General features: G+C 48.8%; 1 protein-coding gene across 1 annotated transcript in view; it reads right to left on the bottom strand.

Moving 5' to 3' along the window:
- The window catches only part of tmem108 (transmembrane protein 108), a 33,381-nt gene that overhangs the window by 6,354 nt on the left and 3,326 nt on the right, over positions 1–23,701 (bottom strand). Inside the window, exon 2 of the mRNA XM_047024335.1 lies at positions 8,062–8,145. Coding sequence (XP_046880291.1) covers positions 8,062–8,101 — 40 coding nt within the window. The 5' untranslated portion in view covers positions 8,102–8,145. The remainder of the gene's footprint in view (positions 1–8,061; positions 8,146–23,701) is intronic.

Below are 23,701 nucleotides of genomic sequence, written 5' to 3'. Positions count from 1 at the left end.
ATGGAGATTAAAGAGCGTTACATGGAGATTAGAAAAAAAAGGTTGATTGATAAGCAAATTGAGTGAAGGTGAGAGTGTGTTGGGATGGATATAAATGTACATCTGAGCTGAGGTAAAGAAAGACAGAAAGAGAGATGGTGGGATAGAGGGATACAATCATTAACACACACACACACACAGATATTCACTGATCCATGTGACCCAGGTGTTACAGCCATCACTTCGCCCGGTCCTGTCTTCGTTACCATGGAAACCCACTTTCTGTTTTCCCGAGGCAGGAAGAACACAAAAGAGAGAGGAGAGGTGTAAGAACTGCAACATGAATGAACAGAAAAACCACAAGAGAGAATAAGTGGTGAAGGAAGGCTTGTGACAGTAATCACAGCTTGTATATTGAGCAGGTGAACAGGAAGCATCTCAAACAGAACTCTGATGTCAGAGGAACACAGGGCAACACGGGAACACAGGACAACACAGGGGAACACGGGGGAACACAGGGGAACACAGGGCAACACAGGGGAACACTGGGGAATACAGGGGAACACAGGGCAACACAGGGTAACACGGGGGAACACAGGGCAACACAGGGCAACACAGGGGAACACGGGGGAACACAGGGCAACACAAGGCAACACAGGGGAACACTGGGGAATACAGGGGAACACAGGGGAACACAGGGCAACACAGGGGAACACTGGGGAATACAGGGGAACACAGGGCAACACAGGGTAACACGGGGGAACACAGGGGAACACAGGGGAACACAGGGGAACACAGGGGAACACAGGGCAACACGGGGGAACACAGGGGAACACGGGGGAACACAGGGCAACACAGGGGAACACTGGGGAACACAGGGGAACACGGGGGAATACAGGGGAACACGGGGGAACACAGGGCAACACAGGGGAACACTGGGGAACACGGGGGAACACAGGGGAACACAGGGGAACACGGGGGAACACAGGGCAACACAGGGGAACACTGGGGAACACGGGGGAACACAGGGGAACACGGGGAACACAGGGGAACACAGAGCTGTGTTCTTCAGGAAACATCCCCATGTTGTTCAGCTCTGACCCAGCCATTCTATAGATGACATCCTTTTAAAGTCTGCCTTCAACTCATGAATCGTACTCCCCATCCACTGTCACAGGCTATCACACACACACACACACACACACTCTTGATCATGCACTCACACGATAACAGATGGAGACACACACACACACACACACAAACACACACAGGGGTCCTCAGATTCCATTTGCCATGCCTGTCACGCTGCTAATCCACAGAGCCCAGTGCAGACCCATAACAGAGAGATAACACACACCACAAGGTGTGATTTACGAGGGCTCCTCCAGGGCGTCTGAAGAGAACAAACAAACGCACCGCAGGGCCTTGCACTCCTGTATGTAGGCCATTGTTGATCTGGGGTAACATGAACCCTGACCCCTTTATAAGAGCATCAAAACCTAACTGTGGTGAGGACACTAACACTACATAATATATGTCTCTCTGGGACTAAGAGATACAGTTGCAAACCCGGTGGCGATGATAAGAAGACCTGCTCTGTCCGGAGTGTTGTCTATGGAGAGCTGCTGTCCTTTTGTAGACCTGTGCTGCAGTGTGCTGACAGCCGACAGACGCAGCGAGGAAGAGGGGTGTATCTGGGGCCAGCAGAGAGACAGTGTTTACCACGCTGTGGTCTGGCCTCAATCACACCCTCAATCAGTGGCCAGCCCCCGCTGTCACAACCTGGCAACCTGAAACTTTGCTTGGAAATGAATAAAACATGAGCTGTGACTCCGCTCACTACAAAGTGGAGTTTACATCATCAGAGATGGCCTCACACTGTTTGGGAGCATACACCCCCCCCCCCCCCCCCCCACACACACACACACACACACACACACACAGGGAGGCATGCACAAACAGATACGCTGGCACACCCACAGTCACACAATTTGAGACACACAGTCATAAACCACCACTAAAACACACATATGTACACCCCATAATCCCTCTGTAAACACCACCAGCCTGTGTCAGACAGTCTATGATCAGAATCTTTATGCCCTGCAAGTTCCGCCTCGTCTGATAAAAACAAGCTCTTTAATATTCATATGGGACTGTGAAGATTAGTAAAAGCATATTTTATTGAATACTCTGATGTTAAATGAGGCAAAATGCGTTTCAAGTTCGCTCGGATCAAAACATGTTTTATGCTTGTTGGCTCACTAAATATTCAACATCTTGTACTTGGCTTCTTCATATGCTTCGGGAAATCAGTGTCGTCTCAGTCTTTATAGTCAGTCATTGGAGTGATCTGACAACAAACACACACACACACGCTCACACAAACGCATCTAATCGTGTAGCAGCCCACAGCAGAGAGCAGGATAGCATGAAATAACCATGTGCACTTGTGTGGGCAGAAGCATTCAGGAAGTATCTAAAAGTGTGTGGGTGTGTGTGTGGGTGTGTGTGTGTGTGTGTGTGTACTTTGTAGGAGGCTAAGACATTTGTCTCAGTGGTGGTTGTGTGTGGCTGATGAAGTGAGAGAGGAAGCAGGATGGGCAGAGACTGAGAGCCAGGCTCCATCCCCCCAACACACTACTCCACACTGTCCACACAGGGTGCTGGGAGTCCATTACACAGATAGATGAAGGAGGGATGGAGAAGGAGGAGAGAACAGCAAGATGATGGAGGGAGGGGGCAGGAGAGAACAGGTTTTTATTAACATCCATTATTGAGCAAGTTGAGGCACTGGAGACCATAAGAACGGAGGAGGAGGGAAGTAGGAGGGTGTGATGAAACATGCTTGAAGAAAAACAAGGAGCAATGCATGTGTGAGCAGAGACAATAGAGAGTTGGGGCGGGAGTGTGTGAGTGTGTGTGTGTGTGTGTGTGGTAAGATCATTTGTTGAGTAAATGTTTGCAGCTTGCTAGTATTGTTCTTGCAAAACAATTTCAGGACTCCTTGTTGTCAACACTCTCAAAATGATAGCATTCTCTTTCTTTCCTTCCTGCTTTCCTTATTTTGCTTGTTTCTTATTCCTATGCAACTGTAAGTTCACACGAGTCTCACTTACACACACAGGTCTACCAGTACACAACAGGTCTTTCCTTTTTTATCAATGACTCCATAACCTTGGGTGACGCAACATAAGCCAACAGCCAACTGACAAAACAATGTATTCAGCGGTGATGGAAGGATATAACATTTCATTATTTACTGTGATCTTGACTCGAACCATCTGACAAAGAAGGACACATATGACAGAGAGGGAGAGAGAGAGGGAAAGAGAAAGGGAGGGAGAGAGAGGGAGAGAAAGAGAGAGAGAGAGAGGGAGAGGGAAGGAGAGGGAGAGAGAGGGAAAGAGAGAGGGAGGGAGGGAGAGAGAGAGGGAGAGAGAGAGGGAGAGCGAGAGATACGTGAGCGGCCTGCTGAAGGTGTTCCTCATGTCTCACCCTGACCTGAGGAGACCCTGTACGCCAGCAAGAAGTAAGACAAGCTGTCGTTTTCTCCTCACCCAACCTATAGTCACCATGCCTCCGAACTGATAATCACCTGATCACACATGCCCGTGCTCAACAGAGCCCAGCAAGGACCACAGGTAAAATAACTGCTAAATTACATCCTGATTTATGTCAAAGATAACGCCAACTTACTCCCATTAGGAGGGCCTGAGATTTATAACGGGCCAGGCAATTTATGCAGCAAACCTGCTGAATTAGGTCTGTTTTTGAATGCATAAGAAGCCTTGTGACATTCATGCAAGTCCGCCATTGACGACATCTCGGGGGACGTCAATAAATCATGGGAACGCCTGCCTCTTGTGCACTGATCCAATGGAGGCTCAGTCCCTTCTCACTGTCCCCCAATCACTCACCATTAGGGTCAATGTCAGGGGACCACAGAACCACACGGTCAATATTTAGTACGTAGTCACTGAGACTGGAGGTTAGAACATAGCTGTGGTGATAAATACAACATTAACAATGACAGAATCCTCGAGCAATATGATTGTTATTGTGTGTTTATCTCTAATGAGGAGTCACCTAACAGAGACAGAGCAGAGAAAAAGAGAGAGAGAGAGGTAGTGACAGAAGGAAAGAGAGAGAGAAGAGAGAGAGAGAGAGAGAGAGAGAGAGAGAGAGAGAGAGAGAGAGAGAGAGAGAGAGAGAGAGAGAGCGAGAGAAAGAGGTAGTGACAAGAGGAGAGAGAGGGAGGGAGAGTGTATGTGTCACATGCATGGAGAATATGCCTAAATCTGCAGGCGTTGCAGTCCAGCAGTGCTGCATCATCAGCGGCCAGCTCCAGTCACAGTCACGCCGTTTCATTGAGATCCTGGCGAAAAACCCAACCCTTCCCCCCCAAAACAGGCCCTGCACAGATGCAGAACCATCCATCAAAAACACGCACGCACACATGCACACACAGACATCCATATTCACTCCATGCTGTGCTGGCCCAGCTCTCTCCTGGGGGGAGGAGGAAGAGGAGAGTGGGGAGAAGGTGGAGCGCAGGGAGGAGGAAGAGGAGAGTGGGGAGAAGGTGGAGCGCAGGGAGGAGGAGGAGGAGAGTGGGGAGAAGGTGGAGCGCAGGGAGGAGGAAGAGGAGAGTGGGGAGAAGGTGGAGCGCAGGGAGGAGGAGGAGGAGAGTGGGGAGAAGGTGGAGCGCAGGGAGGAGGAAGAGGAGAGTGGGGAGAAGGTGGAGCGCAGGGAGGAGGAAGAGGAGAGTGGGGAGAAGGTGGAGCGCAGGGAGGAGGAGGAGAGTGGGGAGAAGGTGGAGCGCAGGGAGGAGGAGGAGGAGGAGAGTGGGGAGAAGGTGGAGCACAGGGAGGAGGAAGGGATCACACCACACTGCTCCTGCTGTAGAAATGACCTTTGGTCACAGTCACAACTCTAAGAATTCAATCCAAACCCACCGTGCTCCACTCTTTTAAAACATGAAATGAAGAGGTCTGTAGGTGCCTTGGTCCATGAACAGACAAAGAGTCAAGAATGGATGGTTGCAAGCCCTCACAGAATCATGTTGGATTTCTGGACCAGCATTATTTTACTCCACTTTAAAATGAAGGACACTTACCAGCCAAACATTCAAAGTATTTGGGGTCAGATGGCTGAACGGTTAGGGAGTCGGGCTATTAATCAGAAGGTTGTTGGTTCAATTCCCGGCCGTGCCAAATGACGTTGTGTCCTTGGGCAAGGGACTTCACCCTACTTGCCTCGGGGGGAATGTCCTTGTACTTACTGTAAGTCGCTCTGGATAAGAGTGTCTGCTAAATGAATAAATGTAAATTTGAAAGGAGCATTTGAAAGAATTTCCAATAATATCTGTGCCCAGGGGCTGATTATGACATCAGATCGTTAGCGGCTACACTAACCAGACGGGGGGCTGAGGGGGAGGGGGGCTGCCTCATCTCTCAGTGCTCCACAGACAGTGTTTAGTCTCATTTATATTAATCACCTCCCCCTCCTGCTTCCCCAGTCCACATGGGGAGGGCTACATCTTGCATTCATCTGAATACCAACTAACTCTCATTGTAGAAAAATAATAGGCACCAGCTCTCTGGAAGAATCAAGTAGAGCTGTACTTTTTAAATCCTAATTGTGAACCAGGCACAATGCTAAATAAACAAGTAAGATGGTCTACTAAATGACAAACGATAACTGAGGAGGAGTATTATATATTATTGCTATTTCATGACCGACAACCAATAGACACTAAAAGATGGTCTTTGTCAGATCTGAAAAGAACAATCCCAAACTGGATGTTTGTGGATGGAGCTTGACCAACCTGAATCCAAGCACGCCATTCTGGAGGCTTTGTTCAGTTCTGGTGAGGGAAAACTCATCCTTTTACCCGCATGCCTGGATGTCTGAAAGCACCCAAAATCAGCCGTTCAAATCTATGAACACAAAGCTCTTTATCTGTGGCCAGGCGGCGAAGGAGAAGGAGGAGGTGGTGGAAGATGATCAGACCTGTCACACTCCTTCCAGAGGAACACATCAGGATGTCCATTACTGTAAGCTAGCTACGACTGTCACCTTCTGTTCCTGGTGTCATCTGTCACTTAGCCAGGGAGTGGACTGATGTCATCTGGGTAGCTAGAAGCGTTGTGGGCACACACACATATACACACACATACAAGCAAGGCAAGCCACATCTAAGTCACCTTAGGGAGTGTACTATCGACACTATGAAACGAAGGAAAATACATTTATCATACCACATTTCCACAAAATGAAAACAATAATTCTCTTGTTCAATGCCTCAGTTGGTGGCTGATCTGTACCAGTGGTGGGCCGCCCAGCCGTGTGTTTTAACAACCGTCTCTCAACGGTGCTATCAAGCTCTGATGACGCATTGTTTGTCTTAGGAGGAAAAGCGTTCCCTGACGGTGCTCCCTAAATATAGAGCATCTTATTGTGAGTGTTGTAAACAGACACATTCCACTGGCCTGATCCTGGGCGGGCCCCGCCTGGCAATCTAGGGGGAGGGGCCGTCCCAGGGGGCCGAGCGACAGATAGAGCACATCCTGTGGACCTCTGGGATAGAGGGGGTGGAGAGGTGGAGGGAGCAGTGGAGGTGTGGACCGCTGGAACATGGATGGAGGGGTAGAGAGAAGGAGGGATGGAGTGGGGGGATGGGTAGGGGAGGGATAGAGGGATGGAGGAGGAGAATGTAGGGGTGGATGGGGGGTGGGTGAGGGGAGGTTGAGGGGGGGGGGATAGAGGGCAGCACAGATGTGAGCCTGGCGATAAGAGGGGAGGCTAGTTCACAGTGGGATAATGGCTTCCTGTTTGAACCCCTCCACAGTGTATGTCAGATTAGCAACAGCTTTGAACATGGACATGTTTATCCCACTGTCGGGAGGGAAAGAGAGATGTTTTCTGGGATAATGGTTCAGGAGGGATTCAGGCTTGACTAGAGCTGCAGTAAGACTTGTGGGACAGGAAGCTGAGGTCTTACACAGGAAGTGTCTGGGGAGAACACTGAACCCCAGGGTTAGTGAACATACAGTCGCTTATGCAAATGAATGCCATATTGTTGTGATTGTACTGTAAGCACAGGTTATTGTCTCAATGTAATCACAGCACGAGAAGAGCACAGCTGAGGACCTGCGTGTTGATTGGGCAGATATCTCATGGTAGACAAGTCACTCCCTAGCCCTCACACTAAACAGGCTCCCAAATGAGCACTTTATGAGCTGACTTCAAAATGTAATTTGCACTTCAGGGAAGGACATACTTGGAAGCAATTTTCCATGCTTTGAAAGAATTGCATTGAGATGAAAACTCAATATCCTGGGAACAAGAAACAAACAGGGAGTTCTTCATTGTGTCTTCAGATTCCCCCGGCAACAAACAGAAAATATTTTGCTGAGAGCGAGAAAGAAACAGAGAGGAGAGGTACAGAGAAGAAGAATAAATAATAAAATAATGTGTGTATATTTGTAAGCTGTGTGTGTGTGTGTGTGTGTGTGTGTGTGTGTGTGTGTGTGTGGTGGGTCACCAGGACCATTAGGGGAATGAGAAGCAAGGGTCTCAGGTGGGCCACCCGGGCCAGACACTGGGGCCAGCTAATCTGGAGGAGCTGGGCACAGCTGCACCTCTAAGCAGTCACAGGATAGACGACCCTGGCTGAACCTGACATAGAAGATCTGCCAGGAGCAGGCTTTACAACAGCCTTCCAAATGTTGCACACACAGGAAAAGAATCACAGTGGAGACACTATGGAACAATTAAGAAATATGACATGCTTGGTTTACATTTTAAACAAATGTGTGAAAGAAGAAGTTGCAGAGAGAAGGCGAGAAAGAGACAAACACAAGGTATCCGCTCACTGTTTATCCCTGTTCTGTAATCTAGTTAGATAGGTCAGACACAGTCTTTGACATTGCTGGATGTGTTCTGGGCTTATAGTGGGTGTGGATGTGTGTGTGTCTAGTATGTGTGTGTGTATGTCTTGTGTGTGTGTGTCTAGTGTGTGTGTGTGTGTGTGTGTGTGTGTGTGTGTGTGTGCAGGTCTGTCCATGGTCCACTCACTCAGCAGCTGACATCGTAGGACCTGCAGGCTTGTCTTCATGGTATCATGTGGTCCGTCTCCTCCTCCACTGAGCTCATGGTTCTCTGAGAGAGAGAGAGAGAGAGAGAGACAGAGAGAGAGAGAGAGAGAGAGAGAGAGGGAGAGAGTGAGAGAAAGGGAGAGGGGAGGGAGGGGGAGGGAGGGGGAGAGAGAGGGAGAGAGAGGGAGAGAGAGGGGGGGAGAGAGAGAGAGAGAGAGAGAGAGAGAGAGAGAGAGAGAGAGAGAGAGAGAGAGAGAGAGAGAGAGAGAGAGAGGGAGAGAGAGAGAGGGAGAGAGAGAGAGGGAGAGGGAGAGAGAGAGGTTGCAGAGAGAAAGGGGAGAAAAGAGAGTAAGATGAGACAGTGTGGTCAGGTATCACAGTCTCATATGGTGATTAGTTCAGGCCAGGCACACAGGGACACCCTGAACTGCCAATTGGGATGATTTCAATACTAAACTGGGTAATATGACAAATGTGAGACCTGTTCTATGCTAGTTACTGTACCACCAGAGAGACATGTGGTAAGGTAGCTAATGTGAAGTTTCTGCAAAGCTAGCTATTTCACCGTTAGTCAGCAACTCCCGAAGCTCATTGTCAGAGGCAACAACAGCACAGATAAAATAAGAGGGTTAACAGCTTTTAAAAAAAAAATACTTCTACTGGATAATACTTCATAAGAAGTGTTTGCGTGTGTGTGTGTGTGTGTGTGTGAGTGTGTGTGTTTGAATGTTTCTCTTCGTATGAATGCACTTCGGGAATAAACACACCCACACCAGGGATTTCACCAAGTTAAATCCCCGCTGAATATGAAAGTAGTGTTTTGAGTATGTGTGGTGCACGTGCGCTGGGTGTGTGTGGTGCATATGTGAGATGTGAAATTGGATTTGTGCCCCACAGGATGAGGGCATCTGACTGGAAATCTGTGCTTATGAGACAGCTATGGGAAGAGAGAGTGCTTTCATAGATGCTCTCTCCGTGCACTTCCCTGATGAACCAAACATGGTGTTGAGCTGACACCCCAATCTCCAACCTCGCCTCACCCTGAGAGGTACAGCAGGTACTGTACCAGTGCTGGTGCTTTGATCCCATTACTTACACTGCAGATAGCGTATGTGCAGTTAGTAAGAATACATCTGTAATCGGACACCTGGCCAGATTCCAGGGTAAACTGGCGGGTCTCTCTGTACATTTTGACAGAGGCAGGAACCGTGGCAGGCTGACCGATTGTTTGTTGTTTGTGCCAAAGTCTTGATCAAATAACAAACAAGTAAACTGCTGGAACATGACATACAAGGCACAGCGTGGTCTGGTATCAGCTGGGACAGGACGTCTGGACAGGAGCCAAGACAACACAGCCATGATGGTCCACAGCCAGTACTCTCTCTCTCTCTCTTTTGCTCTCTCTCTTTTGCTCTCTCTCTTTTGCTCTCTCTCTTTTGCTCTCTCTCTTTTGCTCTCTCTCTCTCTCTCTCTCTCTCTCTCTCTCTCTCTCTCTCTCTCTCTCTCTCTCTCTCCCTCCCTCCCTCCCTCCCTCCCTCCCTCCCCCCCCCCCCTCTCTCTCTCTCTCTCTCTCTCTCTCTCTCTCTCTCCCCCTCTCTCTTTTGCTCTCTCCCTCTCTCTCTCTCTTTCTCCCTCTCTCTCCCCCGCTCTCTCTCTCCCTATAATAATCTACCTGCAACACCGATCAGGTGTTCGGACACTGTCAGGCCTCGCCATCATAGCAACCTACTGTACACAGTCATTCAGAGAGTTCCGTGGAGACCGTTGCTATGGCAACCTAAATAGTGTTATATAATAGTGTTATTATATTTAAGTAATCTCATGCAGAGTACAAACTGCAAACTAAAACAAGGGAAAAAACCCAACCCCACCCCAACCATCAATAAAATGTCTGAATCACATAAAAAATAGACTCAATCCAAATGCCAGTAACAATGTACCATCCTCCCAGCACAGGCTCTGTGTTTGTTAGTATGTTGACAGGCATGTGTCCACAAACAATCTGCAGTTCTAAATAGTCCGGCTGAAGAGAGATGCAAGGAGGAGTGTGTTTTGTGTGTGTGTGTGTGTGTGTGTGTGTCTGGAGACAGAATCAAGGACCAAGGTCACCGGAGACGTAGTAATGAAATAAATCTGTCAGTCCATCTCCCAGTGGCCCCCTGCCCCAGTCTCAGCAGACACACAGGGAAACAATGCTGTTAATTCTGGACTTCCCTCCATTCTACAGGGGAGAGGTTAAGAGTCCAGCACCAGTCTCAGCTCCCCCTGTCTCAGAAGAACCCAGAGGGAGCACTTGGAGCCTGGGAAGTCTCTGGACTCGACTACTTTGAAGATCCAGGATCCATTTGATGGGAAAAGCAAGATAGGGGAGACAGAGAGCGAGAGAGAGACCACGTTTGGCTCTCCGTTCTGCACGTGTTTCTTCCTTCTCTTCCTCCCTTCCCACTCCACCTCATCCCCCCTCTACTTCCCTCCTTCATCCCTATGGCCCGTTGCTGACGTCTGAGACAACAGAGCGACGCTCAAAGCGACTCATGCAACAGGTTAATCTCATGTCACCATGGCCAGGTGTATCACAATGAACAATTCCATTTGACTCAAGCCAAACTCCTTCAGAGAGAAGCGAAACTAACCAGCTGTGACCTTGGAGAGGTCTGCTAACTTGATTGGCCATCCTGCCTGGAGAAAAAAAAATTATGTTTACAGTATCGATTCCCTACATCAACATCAAGCTACAGAGCAACACTACCAGGTTAAGCTGGGCCTAGAGCAAGGCAGCAATGGCCAAAGATTTAATCAGCTTATTAAATACTCTAGCCAAAGCCCACCCCCAGTCTGGCGGCCATCTTGCTGAGTCACTGTGCTCAGAGAGTGAGCTCCATCGAACCGTGGCCCCCGACAGCAGGATGACTTGCTGCTGCTGGTGCTGCGTCATGCAGGCTGGCGCTCCAGTACAGGTCATCAATCAGATTTGTGCACACGCACGCACACACACACACCAATACAGCAACCCCCACCAGCTGCCATTAAAAGGACATTCAAATCCCAGCATGCCGTTCACCCTGTGGAAGAGATGGGGGCTGACACATTGCCACGTCCCGGCTCCCTCGCTGGGCCACACCACACACTTACATAACCCCGGGGGCTTGTCTCACACTGACAGCGATAGGCTGAGTTTCTGGGACATCGACAGGTATGTCTGCATGGGGCAGCTGTAACCAGGAGGGTTTACTACGCTTCCAACAACAAATTAACACTTTGCATATTGATCTGTATTTGAAAAACAAACAAACTCTCCACTCACTCACTCACACATACAAATACTATCCTGCAAAGATGGAAGAATAGTGTTAGAATACTGTTCAACATGCCCACTCCCCCCCCCCCCCCCCGCGGACACCATGAGTAATGTGAGGCAAAGCAGTGTGGCATCACTGATGATACACCTGCCAATACCAATCAAGGCAGAAGCAGAGCTGTGCAATGTAGCGGCTAGCGTGCGTGGGCACCTGGGTTTACTGTGTGGGTGTATTTGTTACGTCATGCTGGGCAGCGCTGGGGGTCTTGTGTGTGGGTGGGATCTACTGGATTTGCTCTGATACCCCAGCCAGCTCTGATGTTTGTATGCTGACGCACTCACACGCAGACAGGCAGGTAGCGTGCCTACACACACATCCATTAAGGCACACAAGCGCATTGAAATCCGCCCACACACACACACACTCATCTCATTCACTGGAGTGGCTCCACTCAGCAGATGAGCAGAGACTCTGATACATCCCTTAGTCACCACACACAGGCCTGCCCTCTCTACACCCATTCATCTGAGTCTGTGTGTGTGGGGGGGGGGAGAGTGAACAAGAGGGGGGCTTACATAAAACTCCATAAAAGGGAGCAGGAGGATGAGGAGGGAGGAGGAAGAGGACTGGGAAAGGGCTGGACCGCCTGACATATACAGTACACTCTCACACTCTGCAACACACCTCAGGAATGCCGCTGGTTGAGACAGGTTTCAGGACCCAGGGGACACCCCTCTTCCAGAGTTCCATAAGAAGGTCAACCCCCTTGATGGCATGAGGGTCCACAGGAGCCCATATACTGAGACCCTGGCTGACTGCCCCATGTCTGGCCCTGCCCAGTAACAGGCTTTATGCTGAGGCTAGAGTGGTCTGACAGGCTAGAAAGCTGCTTGTTACCACCACCGAGGTCACATTTATAAGGCTACACACACACATACACACATGCACACACACTGTCTAGACTAGGTACTGGTCTTTTATTGATCTGATGTGTCTATCCATTCCACCAGCTATCAGAGCCTAGAATGCTGCCAGAGAGGACCGGTAACATAACCTGGCTCTGTGTTCTTCTTGGTATCAGTACTGGGTGCTATGCCCCTGTTGGTACTGGAATCTGGTTCTGTGTCCCTGTCAAGCTGTCTATCCAGGCAGTAAAGACTGAGAGATTGGGATGCAGCACATATAACCCTGCTTTGTCAGTCGTAAATATCCAGTTTTCTATCTTCTACTCCTCTTTTCCTCCCTTCTCTCTCTCTCTCTCTCTCTCTCTCTCTCTCTCTCTCTCTCTCTCTCTCTCTCAGTCCCTCTTTCTGCCTCTCTCTCTCTTTCTCACACACACTTGTCTTTCCCTTTGTCCTTCCTATCTTTCTCCCTTCATGTCTCCCCTCATCTCTCCTTCTCTCTCCTCCCTGTTATGATATCCTTGTGTGACCCTGGGGTGACTGACGGTGGCTTTGAAGTCCCCATCGTGATCAGCCGTAATAGGAATACTGTTTCTCGCAACGCTTGTCACATACGCTAAGCATGCACTGCCACACCAAAACAGGCTGGCGGTTTGAGTTGACACTCAGATTCACCACACATCACACGGTGATGGTTGTCAGAGCCCTCCACCTATTCTGACATCTGTCTACGCAAATGAACCAAGAGGAGAAGAGAGGAGAGAACACTATGTAAGTATGACAGCTATATGAGGCTCCAAACTCGATAACTGAGGGCTCTAAGCTAGGGAGATATTACCACGGTGTTAGCACCTCATCACTTATGTGTCGGAGGCTTGCAGTCGAGATGGATGTGTCGTCCGTCCCCCCCCTTCCACAGCACAAACTCTGGTATTCATGTTGATCTGTCACACTGTTTAGTCAAGTGAGGCATGCAGGCCCCTGGGGGCCACAGATAAGTTACAGGGAGCATAAACACATTCTGGACAAACAGAGATGCTGCTTTGGTCACAAGTTGGTTTCACAGCTGTCTGAATGATCTGGGATCAAGTTTCACGTTTTTTTATTGTCAGATGCACAGAACAACACAAGGTCAAACTGGGCACTGGATCCTCTCTCACTTGGGGAATGTACAGATCTCCGTCCAGCAGCCAACCAGACAAACAGTCAGAAAAACAGACAGACATGTTAATCCGGCCCCTTCTCTCTGTGGGGTTATTGATTACTGTACTGTGTAATCAATAAATCCCTAGCAGCAGATAACACAGGGGCATGAAGCCATTTAACCCCCAATCAATGACAGTTAAACTCCTCCACTTCCCATGGGGCCACCTGATTGGCTATCAAAACTCGAGCTTAATCGAGCGCTGATTGGGTGCTTGTATTGCACTAGGGTTTGATAGCTGGCGGGCTGGTTGACAGACTGGTTGACAGGCTGTTGTTGGCAGGCTGGTTCGTAGAGGTCAGATACCAAAGCTGGCATCAAGCCCTTGACTGAGTGACAATCTGGTGGTAACACTGCAGGCCTTTTGACAATGTTTCTTGTTTTTGCCTGCTGGGGAATGAGCTGTACCAGAGAGGTAGCAGTACAAAATGTAAACAGACTAACCGCAGATTGCTGCTTCATCCTGATGGTTCTCTGGTTAGGGAGAGGTTATCAGAGAGGAGCTGCCAGACATTTCTGAGCTGTGATCTCTGAGCGTGAGACATGACTAGATGGTGTAGCATTAGCTTCCCATCATCCCTCACACTGCACTCCCTTGAAACTACTTTAGCGCATCTCACTTTCATCTATGTAGCTTCAGGCTGGCTTTTCGGTCTCTTCCTCTCTCTCTCCCTCGAATCTAGAAGTGTCAGTGCTCTAGAGAGGGATGATCCAGTAAGTGTCTGTAGTTTTGACTTGAGAGCAAACAAACTACCAGCTGACTCAGAGCAGTGCCTAAATGAAAGGGCATGAAAAGCATAACAAACTCAAACTTTTAGGATGGGGAGCTTCATGACGTGCAGTCATTCACCTCAATATGTTCACCTCAACACACACGACTGAGCTTTTTTCTGTTTCTGGGTGAGGCACTGAAATTGTGATATAAATGACAACACCGGGAACATGTTTGACTGATTGAGGGGAGGAGGAGGAGGAGGAGGAGGAGGAGGTGGGGGGGGCAGGTTTCTAGTAAAGCCAAGCTGTGAGGTTTGTGTGTCCTCCCTCTGACAGTCAATCAATCAAGTGTGACACCTGTCACTCCTTCCCGTGTGTGTGTGTGTGTGTCTGTGTGTGTGTGTGTGAGAGAGAGACCGGTGACATAGACTGACAGACTACTGTTCATTTGTTCAAAGGGTTTTAGATAATGTCGCTAAGATGAACTGATTCACTAAGGATGACCATTGGCATTCACTTTGGGAAATGACTCGTTATGTACAGTGACTGATTGGTGGACCTGATGTTAGTTTCCCCCAGGATCACAATGACTTTTATTGAGAGACTTGTGGCTCTTGTTGGTTTGTTGTAACTGTCTTAAAATTAATGTACTCGCTGTGAAATATATTATTGTTGCTTGCTGTTTCCACAGGTACACTCTTGCACTTTTTCGTTTTTTTGCTGGTTAATTTAAACTTGTCTAACTACATGCTCTTATGGTTAGGGTTAACCCATGTTTGGCTACCCGCAATGTTTGGGGCTATCTCGTCGTTATTATCAGTGACCTATGCACTTTTGTAAAACTCTCTCTTGGAAGTCGCTTTGAATAAAAGCGTCTGCTAAATGCATAAATGTAAATGTAAACTCTAAAATGCACAAACATACTCCTCAGTTCCTGAGCATACAATATTTAACTGTTCAAAATAAATGAAAATGTCGTTTGTGTTCATTTGTGCTCTGTGAACTATATCCCTACCCAGGCAGTGTATCAGACTCAGGTCTCCAGGGTGAATGCACCATGGAAGGTACAACGTTCCCCACCATTGACACCTCAATGTCCAGCCAAGCCACCCTGATTGGTGGAAAAAAAAACCAGGAAGATATATTTTGAGCCCCAGAGACAGTGAACAGAAGGAGCCAGGTGTAGGAGCGGTTAGGCCTGTATGAAGACAAACAGCCCAGGGAGCAGGCAGCCCTGCATAAAGCCAGCGTTGCACAGCAGTAGCGTGGCCAGGCCGGGGAAACTGTCAGACCACCATCCATCCTCCTACTTCCCACTGGGCTTCGTAGCCTTCCCCCCCCCCCGCCCCCCCTCCTCCCAGGACCCACCGACCCTGTCACGCTGTGACGTCAGAGCCTGTCACGCTGTGACGTCAGACCCTGTCACGCTGTGACGTCAGAGCCTGTCACAGGACACAGACCCACAGGACACAGACATGAACAGAGTTTTTTGAAACTGAACATCAAAAGTTTAGAGTTCACCAAACGTCTATTAAGCAACTACTGTATATCGTAGTCTGTAATCGATGGATTTTCCAAAAGGTGTCAGCAAAAAAATGGACACAGAGACAGAGAGAAGGAGTCTGTTCTGAAGAGAAACACAGACAGTGGGGCAGTATCCAGCTGCTCGTCTAAATGATTCATATCTTCTAATAAAGTATTGTGCATTAACATGAAAGGCATTTTGAACAGCCTTGAGGCGTTTCTGCATGACAGATTAAAACAGAGGAGAGTAATATCACAGATGTCGGGTTGTGGCCCGTGGGCGTGCAGAGCGCATGACATGCTTCCTCTCTGCCAACACTTCCTGCTAGCCAGGTAAGTTGGATTTCGGGAATCATTCCGCAATGGCCGCCCACACAACATGGAGTAATAACGTTGGCAGGTTTCCTTTGTGGGATTATGGGTGTTAACATGGTGTTTCATCACATTCGTGTCAGCACGCCATGTTGGGAACAGATATAAGACTAAGTCCTGGAGTGATGGGTCAGTGTTGGATGTTGGGACTCATTATTTTGAGGGCTGTGCTCCCTTAACCTTCACCCCTAGTTAACTAGTCTTCAAGGCTTCTCATTCACAAGCTACAGAATCTCTCAAATCAACATGCAGAACAATGCCAGACTCTTACTCAAACAACCTGTTTGCCGATTGAATGATGCAAGCAAGAAGAAAACAGTATTTCAAAGATGGATCAACAAACAGGATGAGGAAATCTGGTAGGATTTCTTTCCTGTAGAGATCTGGGTATTCTATTCATTCTCTGTGTTTTGAAACTGTGACCCACTCCAATGCTATGTCCGGTACAGGGTAAAGGAAAGTTCCCCCTGGAAAGTTCTGGAATTTCCATGAGGTACCTTCAACAAGCCTGTGTGTCCAGGCAACACAAAAGGACCTGCATCATAGGGAACTGCCTACTTTCCAATGTGTCTCTAACACCTTCTCCCTCTTTTTACACGGCTACAAACACACACACAGACACACAACATACTGTACAAAGACACACGTGCATACTACATACATTGCACACATACAGACATACACACAAAACAAACATGCAAAATAAGAACAGCGACCCCCCCCTCCACACACACACACACACACTTCAGGAAAGTAAAACATCAGGAAGCTATAGGTTCAGGAAGCTTTGTATCCACACTAATTTGACTTCCTGACGCAGACCCCCTGTCACCTTGACAATGGCAGGAACAGAGGCCAGGGAGGAAGGATGTGCTGTGTGTGGGGGGGGGGGGGAGGGGGGGGGGGTGACTGTGTTAGAGGAAGGGGATAGTGTATTGGGGAGGGACATTGTACCAGGCTTCCTTGAGTGTTAAAGTGTCCAGTACACGGCTGTGAGGCGGGGAGGTGAGAGAGAGTCTGTGGAAAGCGGCCAAAAACCAGACATTTCCAGCAGGGAGCAACCACGTGTCAGGAGAAGACAGAGAGGGAGGGAGAGGGAGGGAGAGGGGGAGTGGGGGGGGGGGGAGAGGGATGGATGGGCGCTGTATTGTTCTCATCACCCCTCCAAAGCTCAGTCCCCTGCTATTAGTGAGACGGATTAACTCTGAGAGCCAATGGCCCCGAAAGCGGGTCTGGCTGCACACACACACACACACACACACACACACACACACACACACGCGCGCACGCGCACACACACACACGCAAACACAAACACGCACTGGAGAACCTGGACACAAACATAAACCATTAGCTTGGTTAATTACTCCCTGATTAAGGCTGACAGACTACACGAGACGACGGAACTGAGAACTGAAGGAACTTCACTAACAGACTGCCACTGTCATTGTCTGGTAGGCGTGGGTCAATTACTATTTGCAAATACTGTTGAAAGCTTGGGCACACTAACTGCAAGGAAACCAACAAATTAGAACTGTGAGACAAATTAAAAGCTTAATTGATTTATGGAATTGACCTGGATCTGATTCCCTTGATACTCTGGCTGCAACAGTAGATAAAGCACAACCCTAAACAACAACAACAACACAGCAGCCACCCTGTTCAGTCTACAGATTCTGAGTAAGTCTGTCTGCTTGACTGTGGCAGGTTGCGATAGACCTGCCCTGGGAGTAATTCTGCAGCTCAGGAGGGAGGTGCTGGGGAACCAGAGCTGACCTTTCCCAGCAGCCTCTGAAGGACAGCCGGGATTACAGCCCCGGTGTCTGCAGCAGGACCTCCGGCCTTCAGAGGAGGCCTGTGTAGGCTGTTAGAAGTCAGGGGCAGACAGGAGCCAGGGAGAGAAAGCAAGCAGATGCTTCTCCATCCTACCTCGCGGCTGGGTGGTGGATGTGTTCTCTAGCTCTCTACCTCACCACGACTAAAGCCCCCGTCTTGGTATGTCACAGTGGTAATGAAGAAGAAAAGTAGTCGGTGGTGCCAACCAACACGAAGACACATCTCTATTTCTAACCAGCATGGGGTAGCCAATTATCTCAGAGAAAAGCCTTTGAAGTCAAAAAGGCAGTAGACACGATGATGCTCCCATCAAAGCCTTGTCTTTCCATGAGTTCTACCCGGCAACAGTAATGGAGATTTCCTGCCTTAATGTTGGTGTTATCATCAAGGCCCTGCAGTAATTACACCCCGGCTCTGAGAGCGGCGGAGCCCACTAATTGCGTTTGGCCTAGGTGTGTGGAGACCTGGCTCTGGCTTCATTACTGTGTCGCCCTCTGAAAGGCTGCTCCCAGTAAACACACACTGCTCATACTGTGGGTGAGAGCCATTCCTCTGTTGTGAAAAGCGCCGTGGATATGAAGAGGCATGAGACTGGATTACTGTCAACCCCCGCTGCATCCATCAAGCGGCGAACACGGGCGCTTATCTGGAGAATAATGAAGCAATCAACGCTCGCGCTCAAGCACGCTAATTATCAACACGCTGCCCTGGTCGCCTGGGACAACCAACGTCTTGGTTAGTGTGTGTGTGTGTTTGTCAATATAAAAAGTTTGCGTGTTTGTGGCAGTGTGTGCGTGTGTGTATGTGTGTGAGTTTGGAACTATTTTGAAGGCGAAACCCAGCCACCAACCTGTGGCACCAACGTTTTCTTACCAGGAGATGGAGTGTTGGGTATCCCTGTGCTCTCCCTCATGGGTGAATACATGAATAGGTAAACAGACACAGGGGTGGTCGGCCCTCGTGTGACTGGTGGATGACTGGAGACGAGAGCATAGCTTGCTGGCTAGGAAACAACATGATTGATCGCACACACACAGACAGACTATAAAGCTAGCAATCAACTGGTTTCAAACCAGGCAAAAATGAGCTGAAATGTTGACCCTCTACGCCCTCCCAGGTTTTCACCCCACTCTCAGAAGCATCATGCCTGTTCAAGCGTACAGAGGAACATATAATACTAGATATGAAAGTTTTGTGGGTTGCAGTTAAAGGCCTCAGTTCTGGAGATGCCAACATTGTGTGTTGTAGAAAGCCTCCAGACCTGTGATGGATCGCGGAGGCGAGGACACCAAACACGCCTAGCGAGGGACCGTGCCAGGCTGAATGAATGTCAATGGCATTCCTCTGGTCTGTTTATGGAGGTGTTAGTTAAATGTCAAACGCCCGACCCTGGGGAGCGTCTCCCAGCTGAGGAGAGAACGGGTGAAAGCCTGCAGGAGTCTCTCTCTCTCTCTCGCTCTCTCTTTCTTCTCCTCCTTTATCACTTGCTCCGCCGAGCTGTTGTGTGTGGGACAATGAGTCGGGATGATCAGCAGCATCTATTATTAGCAGAAGAGTGAAGAATGAGGGGAGAGGGAGCGAGAGAGAGAGAGAGAGCCGCGGGCAGGCGTCGGAGGAAGCCATACTGACATTATTTTAAGAGTTGCTGTGGTGACGGTTTCTAGAGGCGATGACTGCAGCACAGCAGACAACAAAACGGTGTGGGTGCGTAAAAGAGATGGAACACTTCTAGTAGTCAGAAGTGCATCACCTCTATCATCACACACAATTATTGCTTACACAAAGCAGAACACCCCCCCAAAAAACAAACAAGGGTGCACACACACATAAAGTACACACACACACACAATAACTCCCGTCTTGAAAGCATGTTTGACTGAATATACTGCAACAAACTGCAGTGTTTTTACAAACAATCCCGTATCCCAAACACTTTACAGGATTTATGTGCGACTTGACTGACGAGCCAAACGCCAAGTCATCTCTTCTCCCCCGGCCTCACTGGCTCAAGGAGACTGTTGGAGGAGAAGGAGATGTGTGTCCAGGGGCTACAAGGGGCTGGCTCAGTATCAGGGAGCTGCATCTATAATGCTGCCCCAACACACAGCCAATCAGGGGAGTGACTACAGAACACACAGCCAATGGTGGGAGAGAACACCGCCAATCAGGGGAAGAGAACACAGAACACATGGAGGACGGCGGGCCCGGCTCCAGAGACACGTAACCCATAACTCAAGTGTTGAGCTCTGGGCCAGAACACCACAGCAGTGAGAGAGGGTGAAGGACACCTCAAAGCACAGCTACTTCCTGTCTGCTGAGATTGAGCCCATCCAAGAGAGCTATTCAATATTCTGGAGATTAGACCACCAACTTTATGAAAGAATAGCACGCCTTTAGCAGTTTTGGTGTGTGTGTGTGTGTGTGCGTGTTTGAGTGTCCACTCCAGTATCCCTTCAATGATGCCGCTGTCTCCATGGTGACGCTGCTTGTTTAGCTAGACCCCCCACATTCACACCACCACCCTTGTCACATACTCATTCACACACGCATACTCAAGGCAAAACCACACACACTCGTGCAGTGTGTGTGTTCCCCCCCTCCACTCCCCTCCCCTCAGTGGAAGCTTTATTCATGATCGTCAGCAGCTCTGTATATGGAAATTAATTTGCGGGGCCGACGCCTCGCTCCATCTTATTCAATATTTAATGCCGTCTCAGATTACCAGACAGCTCCACTTCTACCTCCAGGGACCAGGAACTCTTAGTGGAGGGAGGGGGGGGGGGGGGGGGGGGGGGGAGGATGAGAGAGAGAGTGTGTGTGTTTGTGTGAGGGAGAGAGAGCAAGATAAGAAATACAGAGAGAAATAGAGGAAGAGGATGAGCACAGAAAGGGGGAGAGAGATATGGAGAGAGGAGTAAAAAAGACAGAACAATATGAAGTACTCCCTAATTGGTGATGAGATGCACCAATAGTCTCCTATATTAAGACACAGTGTTTTCCCAAGAGTGGCTAATTTGGTGATTAGGGCAAATTTACAGTTACAGTGACACCGTCGGGTGAAGACGAGACCAGCTCAACATCCTTTCTCTTAACTATGAAAGAGCAATTTCCAACCAATTCAGACCTCAGAGCTCCAAACCTCTCCAACACCTCCATCTTCTGCATTTCCCTCTTTCCTCATCTATCTCTCTTTCTGGCATCGACCAGCTGCTGAAGATCTTCCATCTCATCGTTTTCCTGTTCCTGTCTGAAACATCCACGGTTACCTCAGGTGACCCTGACAAAGACGTTTGGGTCTCTGGCTTGCAGTTTCTGTGTATAATGGACATCAGCAAGGCCTCACTCTACTCAACCAATCAATCAGTTAAGCCAGCAGCCATGAAATGAGTCATATGCAGCAGAGGCTGGACGGGCAGGAGGAGACACACTCAGTCTGGATGGAGAGCGGAGGGTTTATGAACCAAAACGTTGGGAGTTTGGCTCACTAATGAATGGGACCGAAGACAGAGATGTGCTATACCGACTGCTCTATCTTCGGCAAAACTGTTGGCTGAGAGAAGGTTTAATAAACCCAAGAACAGGGGGTCAGAGGGGGAAGAGAGAGGGGGGGTTCCCTCAAGTAATGAGGGGAGGATGGGGGGTTTGGAAGAGAAAATCTGGGATTTGAAGAAGAGAAAAGGTACTAACTGAGAGGGGGTGGGGGCAGAGCAGGGGCAAGGGGGGCAAATCTCCCAAACGTTCCCCATTAGTGATTAAGCGGTGACAGTGACATGGGAGCCCACTAAGGTCTCCCCTGGGTCTTCACAGCATATGGTGCTTGTCTGAGGGGACTGGGGGACAAAGGGTGGAGCTTAACTGTTCAGATTTACTCCAAAATAAGGCACAAAACCTACATTTAGATGATTTTCCATACATGTTCTGGGATGGTGTGGTGGCGATCTATGTATTTTTTAATCGCCCCAATGGATTTAATCAATCAATGAACTCTTCTCTCTCTTGAAATCCCCTCAAGAACGAGATACAGTAGTGACATGAGTCACCAGAACTCAATATTAATTCTGGTTGAACAGAGAGTGTACCAAAGAAGTTGCCTAGGAAACTGAAGAGCACAAGCTCACCCCTTACAAAAACCCTCCAGAGAGCTCCACTTTGAGAGGCTGAGGTTGGTGATTTGCTAGCTTGTTAGCAAGGGTCACAACCTGTCAGCCATTAGTGCAGGTTGAGTCCAACAACCCCAGCTTCTACCCCATCCCCTATCTCAGTCAAAGCCCCGCTCTCAATAATCAGGAAGGAGGTTGACACCTGTCATCATTGTTCCTCTCCATCACATGACCCTAAGCGGTTGCCCCCCCCCCCCCCCCCCACTACTTCCCCCTCTCTTCCTCTTGTCTTCCTCCTCTTCCTTCTTCGGCTCATAATCCTATTAGGCTCATTCAGCAGCAGGACATAAAAAGTGCTGATTGATCTTAAACAGGAGCCCTCGCAGAGTCTCCTCTATCCACTGGAATCTCTTCCTCCGTTTCTGAGTCTCTTTCCATCCCCAAGGACTAAATTACCCAGACTAACCAAGCCTTTTACAGTTTATTCTGGTATCATATCTGGCATAACTTAGGGGACAATGTTTTAAAAGCTTTCAATCAACTGGGAAACAAAAGACTTGGAGAGATCTGGTTGAGAATGCAGACATTTTGAATAAAAAGGAACCACCAGGAGGATAAAGCCTTATGTTAAGCCCTACCTTATGACATTCCTTGTACAAAGGGTACCAGAGATTTGCAAACCCCAAACCCTTAAGGGGATTGAGCTGTGCTTCTGGGAATGGTAGTGTGTCTCTGCCCACAAACAGATATAAGACTTAACTGTCTACATAAAAAAAAACAAAAAAAAGGCCTAGTCAACAGATAAACAACAATAAAATACGCCTTCATTTAACCTATCGCCATTTTTGAAACTTACTAAACTCATTCCGTGACACAGGTTTCAGTCTTCTGAAACATTACATGAAAGTCTAGACAACCATCATCATCTCTTACTCAACAGTCTTATAGGCTTGAGTAGCTGGCTCGCTAGAGTAACTCGCCCAGGCCGCTCAGATCCTCAAAATAATACTGGTTCAACACAGAGCTGGGCTAGGGATCATCTAAGAGTTTCCCGTTAAGCAGGTTAATAAACTTCCAAGCCCTAAAAGCTGCTTGTTTTGCTGTGTTTTGGGGACAGGCGGACTGGGCTTAGATTACGTCAAACAATATTGAAAAGTAGCCCAGGTTCTGCAATCTGCTAATAAAGAACCTGTTTAATCCTCCTGCTTACGGTAAGAGTACTTCCCATCAGGCCCATACTGAGTAAAGGACATACCTGCAAAAAAAACCCTCTACATTCCTATCTACAGAGGATTAAGGACCAGTGGGACTGTACAAAGAGGGTTGGGGGTCAAGAGAGGGCCCTTCTCCCATGAGCCCATTGGCACAGAGGTTACCAGGACGTCAGTGTGTGGAGTCACAGATCAGATTGGCGTGGCTGCAGATTAGGAATGTCAGGAATTTCCCCCCCAGTAAGCACGGCCGGTCATCCAGACGCCCCACTGGACCACCGCTCTTATCTCCCCGTGCCCATCGAGCCCCCCCCCCCCCCCCCCCCCACTCACACTTTGATCACCATAATGGTCAGTTATCCGTTAGCAGCACTTTCCTGCCCCCTCCTCGTCCCTCTCTGGGGCCACTGCTGGGATCAGGAGCAGCTGGGGCCAGAGCTTCCTCCCTGGCTCAGGTC

This window comes from Hypomesus transpacificus, chromosome 8 (genome assembly GCF_021917145.1).
Source record: "Hypomesus transpacificus isolate Combined female chromosome 8, fHypTra1, whole genome shotgun sequence".
Classification (NCBI taxonomy): Eukaryota; Metazoa; Chordata; class Actinopteri; order Osmeriformes; family Osmeridae; genus Hypomesus; species Hypomesus transpacificus.
The sequence above is the reverse complement of the archived record's forward strand: the minus strand, read 5'-3'. Positions and strand labels throughout refer to the sequence as shown.